Source organism: Salmo trutta, chromosome 19 (genome assembly GCF_901001165.1).
Source record: "Salmo trutta chromosome 19, fSalTru1.1, whole genome shotgun sequence".
Classification (NCBI taxonomy): Eukaryota; Metazoa; Chordata; class Actinopteri; order Salmoniformes; family Salmonidae; genus Salmo; species Salmo trutta.
In genome coordinates this window covers 25,060,922-25,088,774 of record NC_042975.1, presented here as the reverse complement: position 1 = coordinate 25,088,774, position 27,853 = coordinate 25,060,922, and the positions used below count along the sequence as shown (strand labels likewise).

The window sequence follows — 27,853 nt, the reverse complement described above, 5'->3', positions numbered from 1 at the left end:
GTCCAGGTGTGAAAGAGCAGTGTGGAGTGCAATAGAGATTTCATCATCTGTGGATCTGTTGGGATGGTATGCAAATTAGAGTGGGTCTAGGGTTTCTGGGATAACTGTTGATATATTTCACAGCGGATTAGATGCTACACTGATTCTTCACAGCATACTTGATATTTTTGTCTCAAACTGAAATTAGGTTAACTATTAGAATTTTAGCAACCAGGAATGGCAGTGATTTCTGCATATCACACCTTAAAATATTTTTGAAAAGAAGCTGGACACAACATTGTATTTGAAATGCTGTTTTATCATATACAATGGCATATATTGCATTTAAATTCACAACTAGGCTTGAAAAAATACATTAATGAACACTGTTTTCCACAGCAGTGAAGGAAAGTGGTACAGCTTATTGGGGTCGTTTGTTGGAAGCAAGAGAACAAAGGAGAGTCTATTTGATTTTGGTGAGAGCCACCGCACGCCTCTCAGTGTTCTGGAACAAAGCTCGGATTAGGCTCTTCATATTGGAACTAGAGAACTCCAGCGCCAGTGGCCCTTTCCCCTCCGCCCACCTTCAGACAGGAAACAAGGACAAATCAACCAATTAGAGGACTCAGTGGTATACCAATCAAACATCAACCACAATTCCAAAAGTGTACACACAAGTAATCCAAATAAGAAAGTTCATTATATGGATTAGCTGTGTGTACACTTTTGGAATTGTGGTCGTCATCATTTTTTGTTATGAAAATGAATAGCTTTAATGGGGATTTGACAAGCTGAGAAGTTATTTTTTGTACCTGTCGACTATCTCCTGCAGGTTAGCTCGCAGCACTATGACCAGCTCCTTGAAGGTGATCCACTTCTTCACGTAAACGGGTACCTCCTCCTGGTACTTCTTGTTCTTGTTCTCCTCAGGCAGTGGAATAAACACCAGGGGTCCTTCCTCGATAATGGTCTGACAGAGGATTTGTAGGTGCTCCCCATCTTCAGTGGAGATATCCTAAAGAGCCAAATAGGATAGAAACCATGGGATGAGGAAGCCCACTCATTCAACCAAGATTAACTATATTTGCCCCCTGTAAAATCATTACAGAAACACAAGCTACATTGTCAAATAAGAGCCTGCCCTCACCTCCAGCATCATGATTTTGGCAATCAGCTCTGAGATTGCAGTGTTGAGGAGAATCCCCATGGCTTTACAGTATATGTTGACTGGTAGAACGTCTTGCCAGACGGTGCCCAGCCTTTTCAGCTGATGGATGACCTGCAAATGAAACAATCAATTTTCAGTAATGGAACAGTGACCCCATCCTATAAGAATTGTTAGTGCATTTGATACAAGCCAAGCATGGCTAACTTTTGATCTGAATCTTAAAGGGATAGTTCAGCCAACATTGATGTTTTTGTCAAATTCCTCTTACCTTGGGTTGTGTCTGTAGGCCAGTAGTGACAGCATCCACAATAATCTTTCATTTACTTTTGCCACAGCCAGGAGTTAGCATAATTAGCATTGTCCGAAAAATGAATGGCCTGCTATGCTAATCATGCTTACTTAGAAATTTGACCTAAACATACATTTTCGTTGAACTATGCCTTTAACTGATGCTTAACTCACCATTTTAGAATGTCTGGCTGATAGTTGCCCTTTGAGACAACGTATTTTAAAATACTGGAGATATAATTCCATATTTGTGGCTACAGTCATCATACGCATAATTGTAGATCTCTTCCAGCGATATTGCCGGTTTACTTGAACACTGACCTGCCTGACGGCCTTGCTGGCTGCGGAGTAGTTGTCCTCGTCATCCAGGTTGGAGAAGTTGCGTGCGGTGGAGAGACGCTCCAGCATCTCTGCTCTCTGGACGTTCAGATGGGCCAGGAAGCAATGAGCGCCTGGGGAATATTGCTAGTCAGAGCTAGAAGTGTACATTCGCTTTTCATCTACTTTGGCGTTGAGATGTCGATAGAACATGATTGACTCATATCTCCCTGGTCTCATTATCCTTTTTGGAAAAAAAAACAAAAACAGCTCAACCTCCACAAAAGCCTATCAAGTGTGTAGCCATGCTAATGCTGGGCGAGCCATGGGACACGCTCCTTCCCTTACCCAGTTTCCTGAAGCCGGGCACCAGATCCACAAAGGTGGCAGCACCCTCACTGAGGGGGTCAGGCAGGTGTGGACTGAACTGGTGGCCCAGGGTGAGCAGGTGGTGGGCGATGTACATGCAGTTGTTGTGCTGGATGGCCGCCAGATGTGGGAACTTGAGCAGGTTCTCTCTGGAGAGCAGAGAGAGAAGTCAGTGAGAAAGAGAGGAGGAAATGCTCATTCTGAAATTGATTATACATAAACAAAAAAAGAAGAAACCTGAATATACTCACTTATGGTATGTAGGCACAACATCATAGAATAGCTGGAATATATTCCGCACTGTGAAGAACAGTTGGGTAGCACTTTGAGGGACAAAAATTAGAGAAGGAAAAAACGTGTAATTTTTGCAACACAAACAACTTTAGTGAAACACTGGGCTAAAGCTGAAGAGTTAATATCATGTTATCATGTGCAGTGACAGTGGGTAACGTGGTACTGCATAACATGAGAGCGTACCATTGGCTGGAGCTTCCCACAGCCTCGGACAGCGTGTGCAAGGCCAGCTCCATCAGCTGCTGCACTGACTCGCTGATGCGACACACAGGCAGGCACAGCGTCCGCGCACCCAGCTGCTTCTCGTTCTCCAACCTGGACGCCTCAAGCTTCTTGGTCCCCTGCTTGTCCTTGATGTCTCCAGAGCCAGGGCTGGGCATCATGGGGACGGAAAGCTTAGAATCTGGGGTGATCTGTTGGCAGGAAATTATGTTAGAAGTACATTCGAGTATAACCTCTGTGCATTTACCTGCAGTGAAGATGCAAAGCAGTTCACCTGTCCCAGCTGCATTTATTTTCTTCTCTGGGTATCTGTATGTTCTGATTTAGAACATGCATTCACATGTTGCAGTGGCAAGCAAACCACATACTGTACATCAGGTGTCAACTGCGTGGCTATTGTCAGTGTACTTAATAATTAGAAACCACACAGACCATAGATAGACTGCAGGAGAACATAACACACTTTGACGGTGTTGTGCATCGCGGAGGTCATCAGCTTGCGTGCCGCCACGATCACGTCTTTGCATTTCTTGCTGGCAAAGTGGCAGTTGACGTCCTGGGCATACTTGAGCAGCTCAGTGGAGTCTCCTCGGAGGTACTGCATCTCCTTCAAGGACTTCTCAAACTCCTCCGTCTCTTTGATCACCTAGGGGTGAGAACATACATGGTGGTATTAATGAATGACAGAATAAAAAGTATCCTTGTTCTATGTCAAGTCACTAGTTCCAAAAATATAGGGATTTGTATCTCTTTGATAAAACAGACTGTATTGCCTTTAAAATGAATTGTTTGTGCATGTTGAGTGTATAGAGGTATATTTGGAGTACTTGGTTAGACTTTGATACATACTGCACTGTACTGTTCAAGCTGGCAGCTATTGGTTGGGATGGAGTACAGGAGGCACTCATGGATGATGCAATGAGACATCTCCTGCCATACCAGGTCTCCGAGTATCACAGACACTTTTCTCTCACCAACTGATACATCTGCAAAGAAAAAGATAGATGTCATTATAGGGCCAATGGTACTGCTCTAAAATGGTGGCTGGCATAGCAACTGGTTTCATATTTTCTATGACTAAAGGATCTCGACCAGCGCTAAATGACCAACAAATAGGACTATTTGCAAGGGTGCCTACCTAGCAGGTGTGTGTGTATAGTCTTGAGTACCATCAGGACTTTGGTGTAGACCTGTGAGGGGCTGGGGTGCTCCTCGGGGGTCTCGGCAAACTGGAGAGAGAGCAGGGTGCCCTCACCTTGCTGCTCCGACACCTCCACGTTCAGAGAGGGGTACGTGATCAGGGGCTTCAGCAGGTACTTCAGCAGCACCTGGCCTAGAGCGGGGAGAGGCTGGCTGTCTCATGATGGACTAACAGGATGCTATGGAAGCAGCCTCACAGTGTATGTACAGAACAGAGAGGCATTACAGATTATTAAAACTCAATAGTCGGACTAATACAAACAGAAAATGATCTGTATTCAAATAATTTGATTGTCAGCTTTACAGTAAGAAAAACATTGACTGACTGATTGACTGGACACTGGGTCTTACTGAAGAGTTTGATCTTGTGTTGGAGTTCCCCCTGGATGGTCAGGGCCTGGAGGACACAGGAGAGCAGAGGCGAAGGGCTCTGCTGGGGCTCCTTGGTCCCGCCCAGGGTCAGCTGGAGCTCCGTCTTCAGGAACGACTTCATCCCCGTCGGCTCTGAGAGGATGGATGGACACACACAACCAGTGTCTGTGGTGGCATGAATCAAGTGCAATTTACCGCCTTTAAAATAAAAACGTACAAATGACATTTTAAATAATATATTTATATCGGAGGATTCCATGTTGTACCCTTTGGAGTGCGGCTGACACCTCAGGCAGCCTACTTATCCTCAATACAAGTGCCCTAGAATGGCTACTTTCTACTTACTAACACTTCATGGTCAAGAAATTGAGGCATGTCATTATGAGGCCAAACAACAGCCCAGGGTCTTCCATACTCTATATGATGCCTGGTAGACTTTTTACCTTTGGAAGGAGGCAGTTTCCAGACGGCCAGTCTCTTCCACTCGTCCCCCAGATGGTAGATGAGGTTCTCTCTCTGGACAGTGAGCTCTGAGCTGAGGGCTCTCAGCAGGGGAAGCTCAGAGCCTTTCCACGCCTTCAGAGAGTCTGCACTGTGCCGGGCCTTTTCTAACTGTTTGGCCGCAATTACATACTTCTTCTCCAGTAGGGCTTTGTGAAACTCCTCCATTGCAATGTGAAACTAATTGAACAACAGAAAAATTAACAAGATAGAAAATGTATGACATGTAAAAATGCATTGACATTTACATTTGTGCATTATGATAAATAACACCATTCAGTTTAACAGGGCCATGTGTAGATATCAGTGGGGAACAGGTTAGGGCTACAGTGGGGAGTAGCCCATAACATATAGCCAACCCGTACCTGTTTGGCAATACTTTTCCAAAGTCAAAGAGTACCATCCGTAGTTGGTGGATGATACTGATAAAGAAATCGTTTTTTGCGTCGCCCACGAAAGAATTACATCCAATTGTTAACGTGTGTGCGCAAACACTGACATCCATTTGATTTGGAGGGGAGGGTGGTAGCATCTAACAATTGGATTTAATTCATTCCTGGGCAATGCAAACATTGATTTCCTCATCCAAGCCGTCCACCGACCACGGATATACTCTCCGACGTGGGAAAAGCGTTGCCAAACAAATACACTACATGACCAAAAGTATGTGGACACCTGATTGTCAAACATCTCACTCCAGCATCATGGGCATTCATATGGAGTTGGTCCCCCCCTTTGCTGCTATAACAGCCTCCACTCTTCTGGGAAGGCTTTCCACTAGATGTTGGAACATGGCTGCAGGGACTTGCTTCCATTCAGCCACAAGAACATTAGGGAGGTCGGGCACTGATGTTAAGCAATTAGGCCAGGCTTACAGTCGGCATTTCAATTCATCCCAAAGGTGTTCGATGGGGTTGAGGTCAGGGCTCTGTGCAGACCATTATTCCTCCACCCCCAAACTTTACAGTTGGCACTATGCATTGGGACAGGTAGCATTCTCCTGGCATTCGCCAAACCCAGATTCGTCCGTCGGTCTGCCAGATGGTAAAGTGTGATTCATCACTCCAGAGGACATGTTTCCACTGCTCCAGAGTCCAATGGTGGCGAGCTTTACACCACTTCAGCCGACGCTTGGCATTGCGCATGGTGATCTTAGGCTTGTGTGCGGTTGCTTGGCCATGGAAACCAATTACATGAAGTTCCCGATGAACAGTTCTTGTGCTGACGTTGCTTCCAGAGGCAGTTTGGAACTTGGTATTGAATGTTGTAGTGAGTGTTGTAACCGAGGACAGACTTTTACGCGGTACGCGCTTCATAACTTGGATGTCATGTTCTGTGAGATTGTGTGGCCTACCACTTTGAGTCTGAGCTGTTGTTTCTCCTAAGTGTTTCCACTTCACAATAACAGCACTTACAGTTGACTGGGGCAGCTCTAGAAGTGCAGAAACTTGACAAACTGACTTGTTAGAAAGGTGGCATCCTATGACGGTGCCACGTTGAGTCACTGAGCTCTTCAGTAAGGCCAATGTTTGTCTATGGCGATTGCATGGCTGTGTGCTCGATTTTATACACCTGTGAGCAACGGGTGTGGCTGAAATAGCCGAATAGACTAATTTGAAGGGGTGTTCACATACTTTTGTGTATACATAGTGTATCTTGCATGCCTCTCCAATGGTATGCCCCAAGACGGAATTTAATTGAAAATAACTGTACATGACTGTGGGGCTACAGCAGGGAGCTACTTAGGCTACCTCTTCTAGGTGCCTGAGCATGGCAATGACAGTTGTGTTTCTCTCCAGCTGTTGCTTTAGCTTGGCATATTCCGTCACAGCTGTATGTAGATTCTGCTGCACCTGTAAACATACATACACTTATTTTTAATAGTATGTCTCTGCCAACTGTGTCAGTTCGGTTACACCTCCCACAAACACAAGGGGGATGCCAATGACTCATGAACAGTTCATGACACTTACCTCTGTCTCAATGCAGCTTTTGAGGACATCAATTTCTTTAGAGACCTCTTCAGCCTGTCCCATGAGTACCTCTGCCCCCTGCATGCTGGGTAGAAACTCATTGTATCTCTTGTTGATCATGTCACATACCTCTTCCTATGGGGAGATAGAGAGAAACACAGATAGTGAGATTGGGGGAAATAATCAGAGGGAAATCATCAAAGTGTAAGGCGATGACGAGAAGAGTCTGAAAGCTATACCACATTGCATAAATACCCCTGATAAAAAAGCAAGATATATTATTTTTCAATGTGGGCAGAGTAGGTAAGACAACCATGACACATCATTCAACACTGAACAGCTGTTTCTGTGTGGAATGGCCACGAGTAACCTAACTACCATGCTTCTTACAAAGCCAACTTGTTCAGAACACGTTGCTAGATAACCTTGTCAAGAAGCTAGGTTGCTACAGCTACTTTGGCATGATCCTTGGCCTGTAGTCAGATTGCGAAACTGCCAGACAAGGCTGTGGCATTGGCACCAAGCTAACATTAGATAGCAAGCAATTGGCTAACAGCGACTACTTGTGGCTAGAAAGCTAACAATTTCACAGAGTTACAGTTCATATAAGGAACTCAGTAAATTTAAATCAAGCCATTAGACCCGAATCTATGGATTTCAAGACTGGGCAGGGGTGCAGCCATGGGTGTGCCTTGGAGGGTATAGGCCCACCCACTGGGGAGCAAGGCCCTGCCAATCGGAATGCCGCCACAAAAGGGCATTATTACAGCCTCCCGAGCAGTCTAAGGCACTGCATCGAGTCACTACAGCCCTGGGTTAGATCCCAGGCTGTGTCATAGCCGGCCGTGACCGGGAGACCAATGAGGGGGCACACAATAGGCCCAGCGTTAGGAGAGGGTTTGGCCGGCCGGGATTTCCTTGTTCCATCGCGGGGTCGTGTTTCAGAGGATGCATGCCTCTTGACCTTAAGTGAGTCCGTAGGGGAGTTGCAGCGATGGGTCAAGACTAACTACCAATTGGATATCAACAAATTGGGGTAAAAAAAAAAAAGGTCTTTATTACAGACAGAAATACTCTTCAGTTTCATCAGCTGTCCTGGTGGCTGGTTTCAGACGATCCTGCAGGTGAAGCCGCCAGATGTGGTGGTCCTGGGCTGGCGTGGTTACACGTGGTCTGCAGTTGAGGCCGGGTGGACATACTGCAAAAATCCCTAAAACGACGTTGGAGGTGGTTTATGGTAGAGAAATTAACATTAAATTCTCTGACAACAGCTCTGGTGGATAATCTTGCAGTCAGCATGCCAATTGCACACTCCCTCTGTGGCATTGTATTGTGACAAAACTGCATATTTTAGAGAGGCCTTTTGTCCCCAGCACAAGGTGCACCTGTGTAATGATCATGCTGTTGAATCAGCTTCTTGATACACCACACCTATCAGGTGGATGGATTATCTTGGCAAAGGCCAAATGCTCACTAACAGGGATGTAAACAAATTTGTGGACTCAATTGGAGAGAAAGATTTTTGTGCGTATGTAAAATTTCGGGGATCTTTTATTTCAGCTCATAAGACCAACACTTTACATGTTGCGTTTATATTTTTGTTCCGTGTAGCTAGCTAGCAAGCAAATCGTGTCATAATCGGGGTAATGCTCGCTAGCTAATTTAGCTAGTTAGTCCAGTTTCTGTTCGTTAGCTAGTTAGATTGGGCTAGCAAGACGGTTTCGAACGATAAAACCAAAGATTTTGTTCGCTTTGTGATAAAAGTTAGCCCAATTGTTTTGTTTATTCCGCGGGCTAGTTTACGTTAGTTATTTCGCTGTCTAGTTGAACGTGCGCTAGCTAAACTCGCCTGTTTACCTTAGTTTCCTCTACTTTCCGTGATAGCTTGCTAATTTTAGCAGCGAGGTCTTCTTTTTCAAGTTTACCAGAACTAGCAAGGACTTCTGTCACGAAAGACGCCATGTTTGATTTGGAGAACATCTGACTAGCTAGCTAGCAGCACCAAAACCCTTCAGGCTGAAGAAGCCCACTCACATAAACCAATCAAAAGCAAAGTTCCACAATGCCCAAGACTCTGGCCACGCCTAGGACAGATTTGCGATTTAAAAGTGAGAAATACTGAACAAAACAGAAGCAATAAAAATAAGTAATACTGAAAGGACTAAATATCTTGCAGTCTGCCTTCTCCCTACAGTTTCCCTACAGCCTCTCAACTGTGTTTGTCTGGGAGTGTTGGGGAATAGGCAGAAGACGACTTTACCTTCGAACCAAATGGACAATAAATAATCTAAATCGTCTATTCTATTAACAAATTAGCAACTGCAGTATATATTAGCAGTAGAGTTGTAGTCTGTCAATTAGAGGACCATGTATGTGATTAAATCAGTGTTTGATGTATTTCACCTTTTTTTATTGGATAGACTGAGGGGGAACCTATAAATAATTATTCCCTTTTTGAGGGACAAATGTCATGACTTGTCAGAAAAAAAGAATCAAAGTTTAATATGTCAAAAGGCAACCATATTAGAAAACTCTGGTGGAGGACACTTTTCAAGGCACTGTAGAGGGACTGATATGTGTAATACATTTACATCAGGACAGAGTAAATATAACAGCTGAACAACACTGACATCATTCAAATGTATCACATTCTGAATCATTATGGCCTTATCACTACATCATCATGAATTCACAATCACTATGAAATACATGTGACATTGTGATTCAAAACAGACTACAGATTTAACCTTTCAAAACAACAAAAATCCTGACAAAAACAAGAGGGAAGCAGTTTCAACACCAACAATGATTGGCTCCATATTTCTATGATTTGGGAGGTAGCAGTTAACAAATGTATCCATAATGAACTACAACTATCCATTATGAATTATTAACTAGACACACAGACACATAAACAGTATTGTAATCTAACAAAGCATGGAGTCATGGCTGCATACTCATTACTACACTAACTTCTGTGTAAATCACCCACATGAATGCTGTCCCTGTCAACACAGTTCAAATTCTGGTTGAGGGTGTAGATTATCATGCTAATGTATAAGTCTTACTCTTTTGAAGAATGTTTGTCCACAATATTAGAGACAACAGGAAAGTTTGTCTCAGGGAGGGAGGGAACTAATGGCATACACAAGAAGTCTTGGCCTTTAAATTCTATTAATACAAGGGCTGTTTGCTCAGTGTGAATAGTACAGTCCTATTATCTAAAAGAGGACCTCTTCTTTTTCATCACTCTTCTCTTTAGCACTAATGGTGGGGGTTTGTACTGTGAAGGTTTTGTCAAATGCACCACGGTCTACCCGGTAAGACCCCTTTTCCAGAGACATGCAGGATTCAAATCGGTGGCCCCACAGAATCTCGTCCTCAGTGTAGGAGGTTCTGGCTTGGCATATCATACCTACAACACAGAAGAGACCACATTTTTTCCCACATTTTGCACAGCAAGGCATTTATGAGACGTTTAATCTTTACACATCTATCTCTTATGCTACAGTCACAGACATGATGACATTACTTTTTTTCTAATGATTTTAGAAAGGTCACATTCTAACATTCAAAGCCAACCAACCTGACGCCTCCACGATTCCCTCCAGAATGATGATGATCTCAAATCTCTCCCTTGTCAGACGCTCAGCCCCTATTTCCCAGAAGGGGCTGCTCTCATTGATTACATGGGTGATGGTCTGTGGCTCGACCAACAGGAGCCTGTCTCCTCCGGTATCGTAGCCCAGGTTGATCTCTGACTGCTCCAGTGGTATGAACTCCCCTTCCTTGGTCTGTCTGGACTTGATCAACTTGGCTCGTATCTTGGCGTCCACCATGTGACTCGCCCTCAGGTCTCCGATGCGGAAGAGGAGGCAGAGTTTCTCGTCACGCTCCGATATGACACAGTGCTTGCTGAAGATCAGAGTCTGGGCCCTTTTCTGAGGCCGGGAGATCTTGACGAACATGCAGCCAACCATGAGGGCATCGATGATGGAGCCAATGATAGACTGGGCCATGAGGAGAACCACACCCTCCATGCAGTTGGCCGTCACCAATCTAGAGCCATAGCCAATGGTCCTCTGGCTCTCCACCGACAGAAGCAGGGCGGAGATGAAACTGTCCACATTCTCGAAGCACGGCTGCCATTGAGGGTCGTGGACGTGGGCCACGTCATCCCGCAGCCAGGCGTCTAGGAAGTAGATCTCGGCAAAGGCCACCCACGTGACAACGTAGCACATGGTGAAGACAAAGAGGAACCAACGGTACTTCAAGTCCACCAGAGTGGTGAAGATGTCCAAGAGGAAACGGCTCTTGTCCTCGATAGGGCCCAGGTTGACCCGACACTTCCCGTCTTTGGTGACGTAGCGCTGACGCTGCTTGTTGGCTGTGCCATAACTTGGCCTCTCGTCACCTAGGAGTTTGCAGCGTAGCTTGTGGGGCTTGTTCTCACCACTTGTGCCATGGGCGGAGCTACGGGTGCTACCAAAGGGGCCACCAAAGGGAGCGCCTGAGTACCACCTGGAGCTAAAACGCTTGAGGTGGCGTCCGCGGTGAGAAGTGGCTGGCTCCTCTGGCTCCTCAGTGGGGATGATGTACTGGCAGGTGTCTACCTCCTGGCTGATCAATCCTGCAACAACCTGATGGGGGCCTGGGCTCTGGGGCTGTGGCTGGGGGAATGCAGAGGGGGCTGGCTGGGGTGAGAGAACTGGGAAGTTGTCATTGTTGTTATTTGAGCTGGGGATGAGAGAGACTCTTGTGGAGTGGAGCATTGTCAAAGCCATGTTGGTTTTTGCTGCAACCTGAAAAAAATATGTTACAACAATTAATTGACTGACTCATACATTACATACATGATCTACAACGTATTTGTGCTGGAAACAGTATCCAGTGTCAACAAAACCCACTGAACAATATCCCAAAACACAAATGAATGAAATTGACTCTCTGCAATAGGTACCCTCTTTGGATATGGGGTGAAGCGTGTTGATTCTGGGGGTGGTCTAGGGAGGTGTTTGGCTGTGAGAGTCTGTGCTGGTGGAATTGAGTTCCTGCGGGGGTCAATTCTCGTAGGACTCCTGTAGTCACCGTTATGGGGCTCGTGTAATGTCACCCTGCTGCACATCATGGTGAAAGCCATCAGCGAGACTACTGTAGATTCCTGTGCTCTGTGTGGCAGTTGAGCTACTGAGGGCCCGGAAAGTTGATTTCTTGTTCCTGTTGAAGCAATAGAATCCGATTGAGAGTTGCCACACAAATATCAACCACCACTACAAAGGAAAGAGACTAAATTAAATTATTCCACCAAGTAATAATGGTGGAACTTAACTCCTTATGTCCTGATTACAGACAGTCATATTTCATAGTTCAGGGATTGTTAGTAGGCTAAATCCAGCTGTGGGTCAGTGGGTGTATGCCAGATCTCTGATACACTGAGGGTGTTCTTTCAACAGATGGTTCCCTCTCCTCAGGATAAATTCTTACATCATTCCTCCCCCTCTCCTCCCCTACCCCCAACAACTTTCGAGTCGTAGAAATCTGACGTACGTCGTGAGATATCATCGGTCTCTGCTGGATATAATTAAACTATAGGGATTACGACTGATCCTCTAAATTAATCTGGTAACAACCAAGGCACATGGTGATGGATTTGAGGAGATTACGGTTTTACTCTTACTTACGGGGGCTTAGATAATTGATTTGCCCAGATGTGGCCAAATAAACCCCGGTCAAATCTCTATTTCTTGTTGTCACTGTTTCTGTTCGTGTTGTCACTCACTCTCTCCCCTACTGGACCGCCAAAACAGCTCGTAGCGGCAGACGTGCTGCGCTGCGTGCAGGATTTCAGGACCACATCAATATCGATTCTGACTCCAGAGTGCAGCAGACCATGAACTGCCCAAGGCATTGTAATCAACAGTACTAATTGCACTCCGAATGTTTTTCTGTAGAGGAAAAACTAGAGATGTCTCATTACACCTCATCTGTAGAATAGTTGCGATGCTACATTTTTGATGTGCAGCTAATGTTGAACAACATCTTCTTTGTAAATGTGTTGATTTTACACAGATGGGCTTCACCAATTCTGAGATGTGTAGCCCATTCCTAAAAGTTACATAATACTGTGAAACAATTCACTCTTTGCTTTTTTCAGTTGCAACCTTAAAACAACATCCTTATAACCAGACCAACACCAGAAGAAATGTGCAAGAACAACCAGGGAAACTATACAAACACAAACAGAGAGGGAAAGTAAGGGATGGAGGTATGTATGTCTGTACATTAAGGAGAGTCATCATAACTAACTGCCAAAAGAAAGACACAAACTAAACCATACCTGAATAGAGATGCCAGTAGTTGTTCTCAGTTTGGGATCATCTTCCACTGGAGAGATAACGAGCAGCTATCAAAAATAAATACAAGCGGGATGGCTTTTTGTGGTAAAGCTGGTGCTGTGGTTTCTCTCCCAGTGATGTCAAGGCGAACTGGCAGGATGCCTGCTGTCCAGCTGCGGACCAGAGGGGGCCGTCCTACACTCCTCCCTCACCTCCCTCTGCTCACACAGGGAGGTCAGCTGTTAATCTTCTCATGGGGTCAGCAGGGCTGGCGAGCTGTGCAGGAAGTAGTACGGCACCATGGGAAGTGACAAATAAACAACAAACACAATGCACAGTACAGAAATGTTAAGTTGGTCGTTGGACAATCAATATTGTTTTCTCTCTCTGTGTGTGTGTGTGTGTCAAGGGGTGTTGTAAGGTAAAAGACAGAAATATAGATTGAAAAAAGGGGACAGACACAAAAGAAGACTAGAGCGCAAAGCAAGGAGAAAAGAACAACAGAAAGAACAGAAAGTTTGAAAGTTTATTGAGCGTCAATACAGGTTTCAACAAGTGGAAATCAGAGGAGTGGAAGGAAAGGATTACATATATAAACAAGTGAATACAAAACAAGATAGGTTTGGACAAAGGAAACAGAATTTCTATGTTCACGGCAATCCTAATTCGTCATGATAAATGTAAAATATCTAAGAAACTATAAAAATACTCTTGTGTTTTCACTTTCTTAAAACACACCTGCATAGGTTCAAAGCACTAATACCTTAATAATGCATAATAAAGAAATCTATCCATCTCTCCTTGATGTCTCTGTGAGTATCATATGAGCGTATAAGCTCTGCCTCAAGTCACTCAGAATCTACAACATTTTCCAGCTTAGAAAAATATGGTAAAAGCACATTAAAAAGTACTATAAAAAACTGCTTTGCAATACTAGGCAAAAATCCAGTGTTTGTCAACTCTACATCAGGATAAAAACGTTAGCGGCCGTTGGCTGGCGTACGGGCCCTGACACTTATTCTCAGAAGCTGACCTCTGACCCCTTGGCCTTACTTGACAGCGACCACAGAGGTGTTGGTGATAGACTCCATGATGGCGGCCAGGCGGCTGCACAAGTCGTGGGGCACTTTGGAGCGCACTGTTGGTGGATCTTTTAGAACCACCATCTCTGTTGAGCAGTCCAGAACCCTGGGCAGAAACTCACCCAACTTCTCCTGAAGGGAGTCTGAAAAGGAGTGGAAGGGGTGAGAAGGAAAGAAAGACTTAGAGCTTCCATGAGAGGAGTAAAATACAGTTAAGACCGCCAGGTGAGCAAGAGATGTGTGAGATAATTAGATGAGACAGAGGAGAGAGGAAAATCTGCTACAGAGACACGCTAAGCCATATAATAATACATTATACAGTTGAAGTCGGAAGTTTACATACACCTTATCCAAATACATTAAACTCAGTTCACAATTCCTGACATTTAATCCTATTAAAAATTCCCTGTCTTAGGTCAGTTAGGATCACCACTTTATTTTAAGAACTGTCAGAATAATAGTAGAGAAAATTATTTATTTCAGCTTTTATTTCTTTCATCACATTCCCAGGGGGTCAGAAGTTTACATACACTCAATTTGTATTTGGTAGCATTGCCTTTAAATTGTTTATCTTGGGTCAAACATTTCAGGTAGCCTTCCACAAGCTTCCCACAATACGTTGGGTGAATTTTGGCCCATTCCTCCTGACAGAGCTGGTGTAACTGAGTCAGGTTTAGGCATCCTTGCTCGAACACGCTTTTTCAGTTCTGCCCACAAATTTTCTATTGGATTGAGGTCAGGGCTTTGTGATGGTCACTCCAATACCTTGACTTTGTTGTCCTTAAGCCATTTTGCCACAACTTTGAAAGTATGCCTGGGGTCATTGTCCATTTGGAAGACCCATTTGCGACCAAGCTTTAACTTCCTGACTGATGTCTTGATGTTGTTTCAATATATCCACATCAGTTTCCTTCCTCATGACGCCATCTATTTTGTGAAGTGCACCAGTCCCTCCTGCAGCAAAGCACCCCCACAACATGATGCTGCCACCCCTATGCTTCACGGTTGGGATGGTATTCTTCGGCTTGTAAGCCTCCCCCTTTTTCCTCCAAACATATGGCCATTATCGCCAAACAGTTCTATTTTTGTTTCATCAGACCAGAGGACATTTCTCCAAAAAGTACGATCTTTGTCCCCATGTGCAGTTGCGAACCATAGTCTGGCTTTTTATGGCGGTTTTGGAGCAGTGGCTTCTTCCTTGTTGAGCGGCCTTTCAGGTTATGTCGACATAGTTTTACTGTGGAAATAGATACTTTTGTGTTTCCTCCAGCATCTTCACAAGGTCCTTTGCTGTTGTTCTGGGATTGATTTGCACTTTTCGCACCAAAGTACGTTAATCTCTAGGAGACAGAATACATCTCCTTCCTGAGCGGTATGACGACTGTGTGGTCACATGGTGTTTATACTTGCGTACTATTGTTTGTACAGATGAACGTGGTACCTTCAGGTTTTTGGAAATTGCTCCCAAGGATGAACCAGACTTGTGGAGGTCTACAATTCTTTTTTCTGAGGTCTTGGCTGATTTCTTTTGATTTTCCCATGATGTCAAGCAAAGAGGCACTGAGTTTGAAGGTAGGCCTTGAAATACATCCACAGGTACACCTCCAATTGACTCAAATAATGTCAATTAGCTTATCAGAAGCTTCTAAAGCCATGAGATCATTTTCTGGAATTTTCCAAGCTGTTTAAAGGCACAGTCAACTTAGTGTATGTAAACTTCTGACCCACTGGAATTGTGATACAGTGAATTATAAGTGAAATAATCTGTCTGTAAACAATTGTTGGTAAAAAATTACTTGTGTCATGCACAAAGTAGATGTCCTAACCGACTTGCCAAAACTATAGTTTGTTAACAAGAAATTTGTGGAGTGGTTGAAAACGAGTTTTAATGACTCCAACCTAAGTGTATGTAAACTTCCGACTTCAACTGTACATGGTAACACATGGGTTGAGGTCAGGGATCTGTGCAGGCCAGTCATGTTCTTCCACACCAATCTGGACAAACTAATTCTGTATGGACCTCGTTGTGCACGGGGGCATTGTCATGCTAAAACAGGCAAGGGCCTTCCCCAAACTGTTGCCACAAAGTTGGAAGCACAGAATCGTCTAGAATGTCATTGTATGCAATAGTGTTAAGAGTTCCCTTCACTGGAACTAAGGGGCCTAGCCCAAACCATCAAAAACAGGTCCAGACCATTATTCTTCCACCACCAAACTGGCACTATGCATTGGGGCAGATAGAGTTCTCCTGGCATCTGCGAAATCCAGATTCGTCTGTCGGACTGCCAGATTGTGAAGCGCGATTCATCACTCCAGAGAACGTGTTTCCACTGCTCCAGAGTCCAATGGTGGCAAGCTTTAACACCACTCCTGCCGACGCTTGCCATTGCGCATGGTGATCTAGACATGTTTGCGGCTGCTCGGCCATGGAAACCCATTTCATGAAGCTCCCAACGAACAGTTCTTGTGCTGACGTTGCTTCCAGAGGCAGTTTGGACCTTGGTAGTGAGTGTTGTAACCGAGGACAGACTGTCACTCGCTACCCGCTTCAGGACTCGGCGGTCTCGTTCTGTGAGCTTGTGTGGCCTACCACTTTGCAACTGAGCTGTTGTTGCTCCTAGATGTTTCCATTTCACAATAACAGCACTTACAGTTGACTGGGGCGGCTCTAGCTGGGCAGAAATGTGACAAACTTACTTGTTGGAGAGGTGGCATCCTTTGATGGTGCCACGTTGAAAGTTATTGAGCTCTTCAGTAAGGCCATTTTACTGCCAATGTTTGTCTATGGAGATTGCATGGCTTTGTGCTCGATTTTATACACCTGTCAGCAACGGGTGTGGCTGAAATAGCTGAATCCACTAATTTGAAGGGATGTCCACATACCTTTGTGTATATATATATATAGTGTATATTTAACACAGCTTGGATAAAGCCCAGGAAAAACCTCTTCCCCTCCACCTGTCCTCACCATCCAGGTCTACTCCCAGGTAGGAGCACCAGTGGCTGCGGACAGCCTCCATGGTGTCCAGGTCTTCCTGGCTGACCATGTCCGGCCGGCTCATCAGGTGCATGCAGGGGATGACCGCCTCGTTCATGATGATCATGCCCTCCTCCACGTCGCTCACCTCGCCGCTCCTGAACAGGGTGGCCGCGTTGTCATTCATCTCCTAGGAAGGGGGCAGAACGGGGAGAACAGGGGATATGCAGGTGCAGTGTCACTATGGAGTCTCTTTGGATAGTTTGTATTTTCCAGTTAAGATCCTGGGGAATTCATGTACAAATTAACCCCATAACAAACACAAAAAAGTGGCTGCAACCAGGTCTAGCTTGAAATTAAAAACAAAACTTGTTCCTAAATAAGTGCATCAGTTTTAGTGAGCTGTTGAATGTGGGGCTTAAAATACAGACTTCATCAAGGTGAAATCCCAAGTACTTGTATGATGACACCACCTCTATTGGCTCATTTTGCAAAGTGACTGAGGCAGAGAAGGGGGTTGCTTTCTTGATCTGGAGAATACCATTAGTTCTCTGCATTTAAGATCAATTTGAGCTGAAAGAGGTTATGTTGGACAACAAATGCTTCCTGCAATTTGAGAAATGCCTCATCTAGTATGGGAGCAGGGCTATAGGTGATGGTGTCATCTGCATACAGATGTAGGATCTTAATTTGAGCCAGTTTGCTACAGAAGGGAAATAACCCTGCAGAACAGGAAATGTGAATTATTAGTCTAGAGATAAGTAGTCTATACACGCATAAAGTTTTATTATACTATATAGCAAGGCTATTTAACTCCAGCCCTATGATTTTTTTTACTCACACTGAAGTTTAGCTTCTTATTCCCTATATTATTAACATTTAATATACCTTTAATTCTATATTCCCAACTGACATCAGTCTCATGTCCAAAATCTTTTTAAACTTTCAAAGTGAACATCTGTATCATCAGTAGCACTCACTTTGAGACACCTCCTCCTGTAAAATGCAATAAGCGACTGCTCCATCCCTCTCTTCTCCCCTCTCCTCAGCAGCATGGCGTTGTCTTTGTAGGCGTGGTTGAGGTAATTCAGCGCCTCGCGCACCCTGGTGGAACACAATGATGATATTACGTCATGACACGTCAGCCCACTGATGACATCACAGTCAGCCCTCTCACTCAAACCACCATACAGGCTGATCACGTAGGGGCAGAGCCCCAGTTGCCATGACAACACTTACTTTCCATGCTGGTACTGTTCCAGGCCCGTCAGCAGGTAGACAAACACTGTCCGGAATTGGCTGTAGTCGTCATGCCATTGCTGAGGAGAAGAGCACACAGACACATTCAATTCAAGTTTGGGCTGGTTTCCAATGGAGAAAAATGTCTACCTAGAGTTTTGGTGTAGATAATATACAGTACCTGGTTCCTTCCATCAGTCTTCAATGCTTGTGTAATGCAACAAATTCAAAGATTTTACTGAGTTACAGTTCATATAAGGACATCAGTCAATTGAAATAAATGAATTAGTCCCTAATCTATGGATTTCACATGACTGGGCAAGGGTGCAGCCATGGGTGGGCCTGGGAGGGCATAGGCCCACCACTGGGGAGCTAGGCCCAGCCAATCAAAATGAGGTTTTCCACACGAAAGGGCTTTATTACAGACAGAAATATGCCTCAGCACCCCCTCAGATGATCCCACAGGTGAAGAAGCCGGATGTGGAGGACCTGGGCTGGCGTGGTTACAAGTGGTCTGTGGTTGTGTAGCCAGTTGGAAGTACTGCCAAATTCTCTTAAACAACGTTGGAGGCGGCTTATGGTAGAGAAATGAATAAATTATCTGGCAACATCTCTGGTGGATATTCCTGCAGTCAGCATCACATCTGTGGTATTGTGTTGTATGACAAAACTACTTATTTTAGAGTGGACTTTGATTGTTCCCAGCACAAGGTGCACCTGTGTAATGTTCATGCTGTTTAATTAGCTTCTTGATATGCCACACCTGTTAGGTGGATGGATTATCTTGGCAAAAGAGAAATGCTCACTAACCATGATCTAAACCCATTTGCGCTCAAAATTTAAGAGAAATAAGCTTTTTGTGCGTATGGACAATTTCTGGAATCATTTATTTCAGCTCATGAAATATGGGATCAACACTTTACATGTTACGTTTATATTTGTATTCAATATAAATAAGCATTTTTATTAAGTTTTGCTCAAATTGTCCTCATGTGAAATGACACAAGGGTACCATTAATCACTGATTGTCTTGGATTCTTTATGATTGGTGGAACAAACTGCTCATCAGTGAGGCCAAAATGGTGGAAAATCTGAGTTTAGAGGTAATGATCATTCATACTCTGTAATCAAGTTTCCATCCAACAATTTTTATGTGAGTAAAAGTTTGTATGCTGGTGACATGATCGGTGCCTGGCTGCCAATTTGAAAATAATTATTAACGCCAATAACCAGATAAAAAATATTAAAATCTACTTTTTGCACAGAGTGAGGAGTGCCTTCGCCATTTTAGCTGACCGACATTTCCCATTATCTTTGCTGAAAGTAGTAATTTCTAAGCGCCCCGGCCATAGAAGATGACAGCGCGCCACACAGTGCGATTCCAACAACGCAAACAAAGATCTACACATGCCAGAGGCATTTCTCACTTGGTACAATATATATTCCTCTACACTCTTAGAAGAAAAGCTGCTATATAGAACCTAAAAGGGTTCTTTGGCTGTCCCCATAGGAGAACCATTTGATGAACCCTTTTGGTTCCAGGTAGAACCCTTTTGGGTTCCATGCAGAGCCTTTTCTATAGAGGATTCTACATGGAACCAAAAAGGGTTCTGCATGGAACCAAAAAGGTTCTCCTATGGGGACAGCCAAAGAACCGTTTTGGAACCCTTATTTCTAAGAGTGTCGTTATCCAAGTTCCACCTGCAACTGGAAACAGGCGTCTAGAAGACACAGGTGCCTTCCAAATCGAGAATAAAGAAAGGATTGGCAGTAAAGGTTGGTTGAAAATAAGTTTACTATGCTTTCATTAGACCATCAGATCAACCTTCAGTACAAGCTAGCTTAGCTATGCCGCTGTCGGTTGATTCTGGATTGGCTAAGGGAAACGTAACTATTGACACATACCATATATTCCTCCATATCCATATCCTCTGGCTTGATGAGGCGTAGTTTGGCGCGGGCCTCTCTCATGATACTAATGGACCTACACAGGAAGTGATGACACAGGAAGGGATGATTTGCTCCACAGCAATATACCTATGAATAATACTGTCAACTCGATGACAATGTTGATGATAAATTATTTTTAATTGTTCAACAAATCATTGTAAGAATAGCAGCAAGTACATTTACAATGAAATGACAAAACATGAACACATTTGAAGTTTTTAAATATACATTTCAATGTATGTCAGAAAGTTGTGCTGACTGACCTGTCGTCGAAGCTGAGGTTGCGGTCGGTGAAGCCCTCCAGCAGGGTCCTCTCGATGACGCGACTGGGAGCCTGGTTCTGGAAGAAGTAGACCAGGGCGTGGTGCAGGCGCGGGTCCTGCTGGGGAGTGGTCTCCTCCTGAGACAACTCAAACAGACGGGAGTACTCCTCCTGGAACGCCTGGGGAGAGGGGTGTTAGAGGTGTGTGTAAGTATGTGTGTCTGTGTGTTCTTTGTCAGGTACTGAGGTGTGTGGTACAAATATCATCCTACAAAAAACTGTACAAGAGTGCATGATATCTTAATTTCATCCTCCTTGATTGGAGTGTGAGGTCCCAACAGTATACATTTTCTAACAAGTGTTTTTAATAAGAACATGGAATAGCCAGACAATTAGAAAATAGCCAGCCAGGGAATTCCGGGCAGGTGGGGTCTGGGGGAGCACGCCAACCGTGAATTTACTTTAACAACCTTACCTCCCAGATTAGTAAAATTAGTTGTGGTACTGGGTAGAAAGACATGACTTTACAATAAAAATCCCTGAAAATATATGAATTCAGTGTGTTGCTACTTGTTGTGGATATCGTCTAGGCCTAGGCCTATATAGTCAGGACAATTTTCCAAGTTAGATACCCTTTAACATTAAACTGGTGTTCTCTTGAGATTGACAGCTTTACTGCAAGATATGAATTGCCACAACGATGTTTGTTCTTCAAATTATGTATTTTATTGGCTCTGATGCTGTGGACACTTAGGGAAAGGAAACCAATGTGTAATTTTGTAATGGGTGAACTATCCCTTTAACAGTTTGGCCTGTCAATCAATCAATCACTGTGTGTGGGATTGTCAGGGGAGGGGGCAGGATGTTTGAGTCACACAGTTGGTAGGGTTTCAATCCTGGTAGCCATTTGATTAATTGTTCAGCAGTCTTATGGCTTGGGGGTAGAAGCTGTTAAGGAGCCTTTTGGTCCGAGACTTGGCGCTCTGGTACCGCTTCCCGTGCGGTAGCAGAGAGAACAGTCTATGACTTGGGTGACTCAATAGATCACTAGAAGATGCATATCGTTCCTTCTAGAGGGAGAGGGCTATACAGAATTGTCTGACTAGCTAATTTAAACTTTTAAATTAAAAGAAGCCTAGTTAAGTTATGAAGTGAAAAAAGTAGCCGGCTGAGAGTGAGCGGTTATGGAAATCAATGCCTATGGCGCAAGTCTGCCAAGACTCTACCTCTCCCCTTTATGTATGTGCATATACCTCAACAAGAGGAGAAAGACAAAATGTTTACATGTATAACATTGTAGAAGGACATAGACTAGCGAGATGATAATGGGCGAGAACTAAGGATACAGCCTACTTTACCTTGATGAGGCCAGCCTCAGGGCCGTCCTTGTCGAATACCTGTCTGGCTTTGGCTATGGCCATAATGATGCCCTGCATGGCTGGAGTTAGCATCATCTTAAACACCACAGAGAAGGACAAAGAATTAGAGCAAGTCCACTCACAAACTCCTATAGCAGCAACGCACCTTTCAGCAATCCATGTATGCTGTCTCCATTCATTGAATATATGCAAGCTATAATAGTAATATTTGAAGCAACAGCCAAAGAGTGTCATTGCTCAAAATGTATCTAAACAATTTTCTAACCAAAAACCAATAGAAGTCCATGTAACATGGAACAGCATGCTCTCAATTTATTATTATTAATTTGTATTTATTCATGTAAGTTAAATAAAGTTAGTTAATTAAGTAGCGGCTCTCTACTTCTTCATTGTAGCCGTCGGTGTCGGCCTGGACCAGGATCCTGCCCACGTTGGGGATCTCCACCTCCGACACCACATTCTCTGGTTGCTGCTGCCTGCTTCTGGTCGCCGCCAGGGCGTCCTGATCATCCTCGCTGTCTGCCTGGGTGTCAGGCGCTGCTGCAGCTTCCGCCACTGCCTCTCTGAACCCAGTCTCGCTGTCTGTCTCAGTGGTGACGTCTGTGGAGGGGTCAGGGGTCACAGCTGCAGTCTGGGCCTGGCCACTCATCTCTGCTGCAGAGCTCGGAGACTGAGGTGGGGGGAGCTGCTGGAGATATGAAGTTGACATGAACGTTTTAGTCATTTAGCAGACGCTCTTATTCAGAGCAACTTACAGTTAGTGCATTCATAGCTAGGTGAGATAACCACATATCACAGGCATAGAAAGGGCATTTTTTTGTCAATAAAGCTAGAAAAGGGAGGGGGGAGTCAAGTGCTGGTTCAGGAAAGTATTTATAGTTTCCTGAACCGCCACTTGACTCCCCCCCTCCCTTTAATTAATTAATACACACACACACACACACACACACACACACACACACACACACACACACACACACACACACACACACACACACACAGTCAAAAGTTTTAGAACACCGACTCATTCATGGGTTTTTCTTTATTTTTACTATTTTCTACATTGTACAGTAGAATAATAGTGAAGACATCAAAACTATGAAATAACACATATGGAAACATGTAGTAACCAAAAAAGTGTTAAACAAATCAAAATATATTATATATTTGAGATTCTTCAAAGTAGCCACCCTTTGCCTTGATGGCAGCATTGCACATTCTTAATTACAGCATATATAATTTAAATAAAATATTAGAATTTTTCTAACTGGATCCTCATTCGATTGATAAACTGAGTTGTAAAAAGTACATTTACTGTGCATGAAGGTCCATAAACAAAAACAATTCACTACATTGGGATTCATTCATGACTATATGCATTGACCACTAGAGGTCGCATGTACACCATTTATGATTCAAGTTTGCCGTTTCCCCAGGCACGGTCTTCTGTCCAGCAAGCAATGGAATATGTGACACAAACCCGATACCAGTTAAATTAAGCTTAAGGCATGTCACTCTAGACCTAACAACCAGATACTACTGATACTACTATCAGACTGACAACAAAGAGTAACTGATATATCACAATGGATCCTTGTCAACAGCTAATATACCTACATTTCATGCACATTCACAAAATTCTGTCATCACTCAATGTTGTCAAAAGCCACATCATCAGCATTCACAGAAGCATTGTCAAAACATTTTACAGGCCTGAAAATGAGCATCAGTTCGAGCAAGCAACCAACCTACGGCTTGTCGCTGGAACACACCAGAACTCTCAACTAACCAACCGTAAAGTACAGTAAGGGATATAAAAAGCTCATGTTCTATTTAAAACCAGGCCTGTCACAGCTCCTGAACCCCTTGACAGAGTCACCCCAACATCCCCCAGTGATAAACCAGTTAGCTGAGGACTGACTATGCGGAATGCTGCTGGGATGGCGAGGGGAGGGTGTCCAGTGACAGGCTGTTAGGGCCTTATCGCCTCCAGGGAGGGGGGTGTGGTATGTGGGGAAAGGGGCTTTGGCTAAATAGTTGAAAAAAATACTAAAAACACTAGTATATTGTCCAAACACAACTTTGTCCAAACACAACTAGTATGAAATTACATTTTGAAACAAAAATAAAGCTCACACGTAAAATCTCACAAAAGACTTGGTTAAAACTCAGACGAGATTGCAGGAGGTTGGCCGAGTGGTAAACACAGCTGCCATTGGACTACACATAGCCACTGTCCTTTTACCCCTTTTCTCCCCAATTTCGTGGTATCCAGTTGGTAATTACAGTTTAGTCTCATCACTGCAACTCCCATAAGGACTCAAGAGAGATGAAGGTCGAGAGCCGTGCGTCCTCCGAAACACGCCCCCAACCAAGCCGCACTACTTCTTGACAGAATGCCTGCTTAACCCGGAAGTCAGCCACACCAATGTGTCGGAGGAAAGACTGTACACCTGGCGACCGTGTCAGTGTGCATGCGCCCGGCCCGACACAGGAGTCGCTAGAGTGCGATGGGACAAGCCGGCCAAACCCTTCCCTAACCCGGACGATGCTGGGCCAATTGTGCGTCGGCCCCTGGTCGCGGCCGGTTGTGACAGAGCCTGCACTCGAACCAGGATCTCTAGTAGCACAGCTACTGTAGCAACTGTGATGCAGTGTCTTAGACCATTGCTCCACTCGGGAGGCCTACCCTTTTCTTTTTTATATGTTGTTTATCTCACACGGAACCCATGGGTCACCCTAATGTCACGCCCAAAACATCCAGTAGCAGCAGCTATCACTATGCAACAGGGAAGTAAGAGATATAGGCCTAGGTATATTTGTGTATGTGGCCTAGATAGAGTATATTACATTTATTCAATGGGTGCTCATATGACAACCCCAGACCCCTCTTTTCACCCTGCCCACCTGACAGTGTTGCTGCCCCTCCTCGTCCTCACTGGTATGTTGGCAGGGCTCTGGCGTGACAGAGACAGCCTGGTGGTCGCTCTCCTCTGGGCTGCTGCCAGCACTCTCCGGTGACACAGGGACCGGGGACTGGGGCTGGCTTGTTGGGACTGGCTCTGAAACAGGACAAGGACCATGAGTTGAACAAGCAACTATAGTCAGAACTTAGATCTTAAAGACTGTATAGAGCAGGTGGTATAACTCCAGTCGTTAAGGATCCTGCAGTCCTGCTGGTTAACATTTTTCACTAGTGCTTAATTGAACAATTTAATTTAATTAACTTGATCAATTTTAAGGAGAGAGGAAAACTGATTCCTCACCATCGGCAGACAGACAGAGACAATAGTGTTTAGCCAAATGCGGTGACTGTAAAATTCAGTATCCGACTAAAAGACAAGGATGAAAACCAGCATACACAGCCACCCTCAAAGACCAGAATGGTGTAACCCTGACATATACATTCATGTCCAGACCAACCTCCAGATTCCACAGCTGGTTTAACAACCGATTCTGCCACATGTTCCTGTTCTCCAGTGGGTTCCTGTGCTGCGCCAGGTTGGGGGACTGGTTCTGCTGGGTCGTCTTTACTGGGAGCACGAGTGGAGGTGACGGCTGCTGTGGGAGAGACCAGCTCCTCCTGTGGCTGCTGGCAGAACTGGTCTTCCCACTCCTTGAGCTCCTGCTGGAACCAGCGGTTGTCCTCGCGCACGTATTGCCTGAGGATGGGTGGCAGGGAGTCCATGGCCTGCATGACCTGGCCTGTCTCGTCATCTGTGTCCTCTGTTGACATAAATATCATAAATATAACAAATCACAATGACCTAACTGATAACAGTCAATAGTAACCTAAACTGCTGAGCAGCAAACAGTGAAAAACTTTATGTAGATAAACCTGTCAGGTCTAAAAAACCTAACACCTGGTCAGGCCATGAATTGGATGTATTAAATGTATAGATCAAGAGAAGCACTTACAGTGTTGACAGATATAGCAGGTATACACTATATGACCAAAAGTATGTGGACACCTGCTCGTCGAACATCTCATTCCAAAATCATGGGCATTAATATGGAGTTGGTCCCCCCTTTGCTGCTATAACAGCCTCCACTCATCTGCGAAGGCTTTCCATTAGATGTTGGAACATTGCTGCGTGGACTTGCTTCCATTCAGCCACAAGAGCATTAGTGAGGTCAAGCACTGATGTTGGGCGATGAGGCCGGGCTCGCAGTCGGCGTTCCAATTCATCCCAAAGTGTTTGATGGGGTTGAGGTCAGGGCTTTGTGCAGGTCAGTCAAGTTCTTCCACACCGATCTTGACAAACCATTTCTATATGGACCTCACTTTGTGCACGGGGCATTGTCATCCTGAAACAGGAAAGGGCCTTCCCCAAACTGTTTCCAGAAAATTGGAAGTACAGAATTGTCTAGAATGTCATTGTATGCTGTAGCGTTAAGATTTCCCTTCACTGGAACTAAGGGTTCTAGCAAGAACCATGACAAACAGCCCCAGACCATTATTCCTCCTCCACCAAACTGTACAGTTGGCACAGGTAGAGTTCTCCTGGCATCCGCCAAACCCAGATTCGTCCGTTGGACTACCAGATAGTGAAGCATGATTCCTCACTCCAGAGAACACATTTCCACTGCTCCAGAGTCCAATGGCGGCGAGCTTTACACCACTCCAGCTGACACTTGGCATTGCGCATGGTGATCTTAGGCTTGTGTGCATTTGCCCGGCCATGGAAACCCATTTCATGAAGCTCCCGACGAACAGTTCTTGTGCTGACGTTGCTTCCAGAGGCAGTTTGGAACTCGGTAGTGAGTGTCGCAACCAAGGACATACGATTTTTACGTGATACGCACTTCAGCACTCGGCGGTCCCATTTTGTGAGCTTGTGTGGCCTACCACTTCTCAGCTGAGCCGTTGTTGCTCCTAGACGTTTCCTCTTCATAACAGCACTTACTGTTGACCAGGGGCAGCTCTAGCAGTGCAGAAATTTGACTTATTGGAAAGTTGGCATCCTATGACAGTGCCATGTTGAAAGTCACTGAGCTGTTCAGTAAGGCCATTCTACTGCCAATGTTTTGTCGATGGAGATTGCATGGCTGTAGCCTCAATTTTGTACACCTGTCAGCAACGGGTGTGGCTGAAATAGCCGAATCCACTCATTTGAAGGAGTGTTCACATACTTTTGTATATATAGTGTACATACAGTATAGGTATGGTTAGATATATGTAAACAGCACTGTGACATGTCAACTTGAGCCTTCTAATTGGCGCTGGGCTGGGGCTTGATACTTGCCCAGGGGCCAAGAGTACCTGCGGTGGCATCTGTGTGCTCAAAGAGACATGGAGCTCTGCTCGCTGGACAATGCCAGCAGGCAGTCCAAATTAATTTAGCTGATATGTTTTTGGTCCCTGGAATACATTTGATTTGATTTATTAAGATCCCCATTAGCCAACGCCAGTAGTGACCGGGGTCCAACATATAACGAAAAAGACATTACAGAGAAAATACTTTACAATTTACATACATTTAAAAACATGAACATGTAGTGTGTGTGCATCTATCAGTTAAACATATGTCAGTACATACACAGGTATGTCACATGGGGGAGAGGCGTGCCGCGAGGTGTTGCTTTATTTGTTTTTTGAAACCAGGTTTGCTGTTCACTTGCACTATATGAGATGGAAGGGAGTTCCATGCACTCATGGCTCTGTATAATACTGTACGTTTCCTTAAATTGTTCTGGACCTGGGGACTGTGAAAAGATGCTGGTGGCATGTCTGGTGGGGTAAGAGTGTGTGTCAGAGCTGTGTGTATGTTGACTATGCAAACAATTTGGAATTTCCAACACATTAATGTGTCTTATAAAAAAAGGGACGCAGTCAGTCTTACCTCAACTCTTAGCGAGACAGACTGGCATGCATAGTATTAATATTAGCCCTCTGATGACAATGAAGAGCAAGATGCTGGCAGCAAGCTGATAGGTCTGCTGTT

General features: G+C 44.6%; 3 protein-coding genes across 11 annotated transcripts in view; all 3 read right to left on the bottom strand.

Moving 5' to 3' along the window:
- Positions 1–277: 277 nt before the first annotated feature.
- Positions 278–8,861, bottom strand: LOC115154195 (centromere/kinetochore protein zw10 homolog). 3 transcript variants are annotated; one of them, XM_029700188.1, is made up of 15 exons: positions 8,542–8,861; positions 6,685–6,819; positions 6,463–6,564; positions 4,654–4,891; positions 4,190–4,408; positions 3,777–3,971; positions 3,488–3,624; positions 3,102–3,284; positions 2,600–2,829; positions 2,374–2,445; positions 2,102–2,271; positions 1,757–1,887; positions 1,127–1,258; positions 792–994; positions 278–563 (listed from the first exon to the last, which is right to left on the bottom strand). In XM_029700188.1, the coding sequence occupies exons 1-15, from the start codon at positions 8,662–8,664 to the stop codon at positions 443–445; spliced, it is 2,391 nt and encodes a 796-aa protein (XP_029556048.1). In that variant the 5' UTR covers positions 8,665–8,861; the 3' UTR covers positions 278–442. The 3 variants fall into 3 exon arrangements, with proteins under 3 accessions (XP_029556048.1, XP_029556049.1, XP_029556050.1); XM_029700189.1 differs by having other exon boundaries at positions 4,190–4,342; positions 8,542–8,854; XM_029700190.1 differs by lacking the exon at positions 8,542–8,861 and adding an exon at positions 7,747–7,776.
- A 298-nt stretch (positions 8,862–9,159) lies between these two features.
- LOC115154196 (G protein-activated inward rectifier potassium channel 3-like) lies at positions 9,160–13,455 on the bottom strand. The gene is made up of 4 exons (XM_029700192.1): positions 13,022–13,455; positions 11,645–11,901; positions 10,271–11,486; positions 9,160–10,099 (listed from the first exon to the last, which is right to left on the bottom strand). The coding sequence occupies exons 2-4, from the start codon at positions 11,822–11,824 to the stop codon at positions 9,906–9,908; spliced, it is 1,590 nt and encodes a 529-aa protein (XP_029556052.1). The 5' UTR covers positions 11,825–11,901; positions 13,022–13,455; the 3' UTR covers positions 9,160–9,905.
- A 76-nt stretch (positions 13,456–13,531) lies between these two features.
- Positions 13,532–27,853, bottom strand: part of LOC115154193 (ubiquitin carboxyl-terminal hydrolase 28) — a 37,154-nt gene continuing 22,832 nt past the window's right edge. For 6 of the 7 annotated variants that reach the window (XM_029700181.1, XM_029700183.1, XM_029700186.1 and 3 more), the window contains exons 17-26: positions 25,332–25,634; positions 24,816–24,970; positions 22,291–22,596; positions 21,888–21,983; positions 20,531–20,709; positions 20,223–20,301; positions 18,318–18,397; positions 18,059–18,182; positions 17,070–17,268; positions 13,532–14,244 (exon numbers count right to left, since the gene is read on the bottom strand). In XM_029700181.1, the coding sequence (XP_029556041.1) occupies positions 14,069–14,244; positions 17,070–17,268; positions 18,059–18,182; positions 18,318–18,397; positions 20,223–20,301; positions 20,531–20,709; positions 21,888–21,983; positions 22,291–22,596; positions 24,816–24,970; positions 25,332–25,634 (1,697 nt within the window). In that variant the 3' untranslated portion in view covers positions 13,532–14,068. The remainder of the gene's footprint in view (positions 14,245–17,069; positions 17,269–18,058; positions 18,183–18,317; positions 18,398–20,222; positions 20,302–20,530; positions 20,710–21,887; positions 21,984–22,290; positions 22,597–24,815; positions 24,971–25,331; positions 25,635–27,853) is intronic. The other variant, XM_029700182.1, reaches the window with a different exon arrangement.

Bases quoted from the DNA above. Each gene is read 5' to 3' on its own strand.
- LOC115154196 (XM_029700192.1), bottom strand. From the start codon at position 11,824: ATGGCTTTCACCATGATGTGCAGCAGGGTGACATTACACGAGCCCCAT. The intron at 11,487-11,644 runs GTACCTATTGCA...TATTTTTTTCAG, and splicing joins TCACCCCATATCCAAAGAGG to GTTGCAGCAAAAACCAACAT. The intron at 10,100-10,270 runs GTTGGTTGGCTT...TCTGTGTTGTAG, and splicing joins GGGAATCGTGGAGGCGTCAG to GTATGATATGCCAAGCCAGA.
- LOC115154195 (XM_029700188.1), bottom strand. From the start codon at position 8,664: ATGTTCTCCAAATCAAACATGGCGTCTTTCGTGACAGAAGTCCTTGCT. The intron at 3,625-3,776 runs GTAGGCACCCTT...TTTTCTTTGCAG, and splicing joins TATACACACACACCTGCTAG to ATGTATCAGTTGGTGAGAGA. The intron at 1,259-1,756 runs GTCAGTGTTCAA...TTTCATTTGCAG, and splicing joins CCAGCAAGGCCGTCAGGCAG to GTCATCCATCAGCTGAAAAG.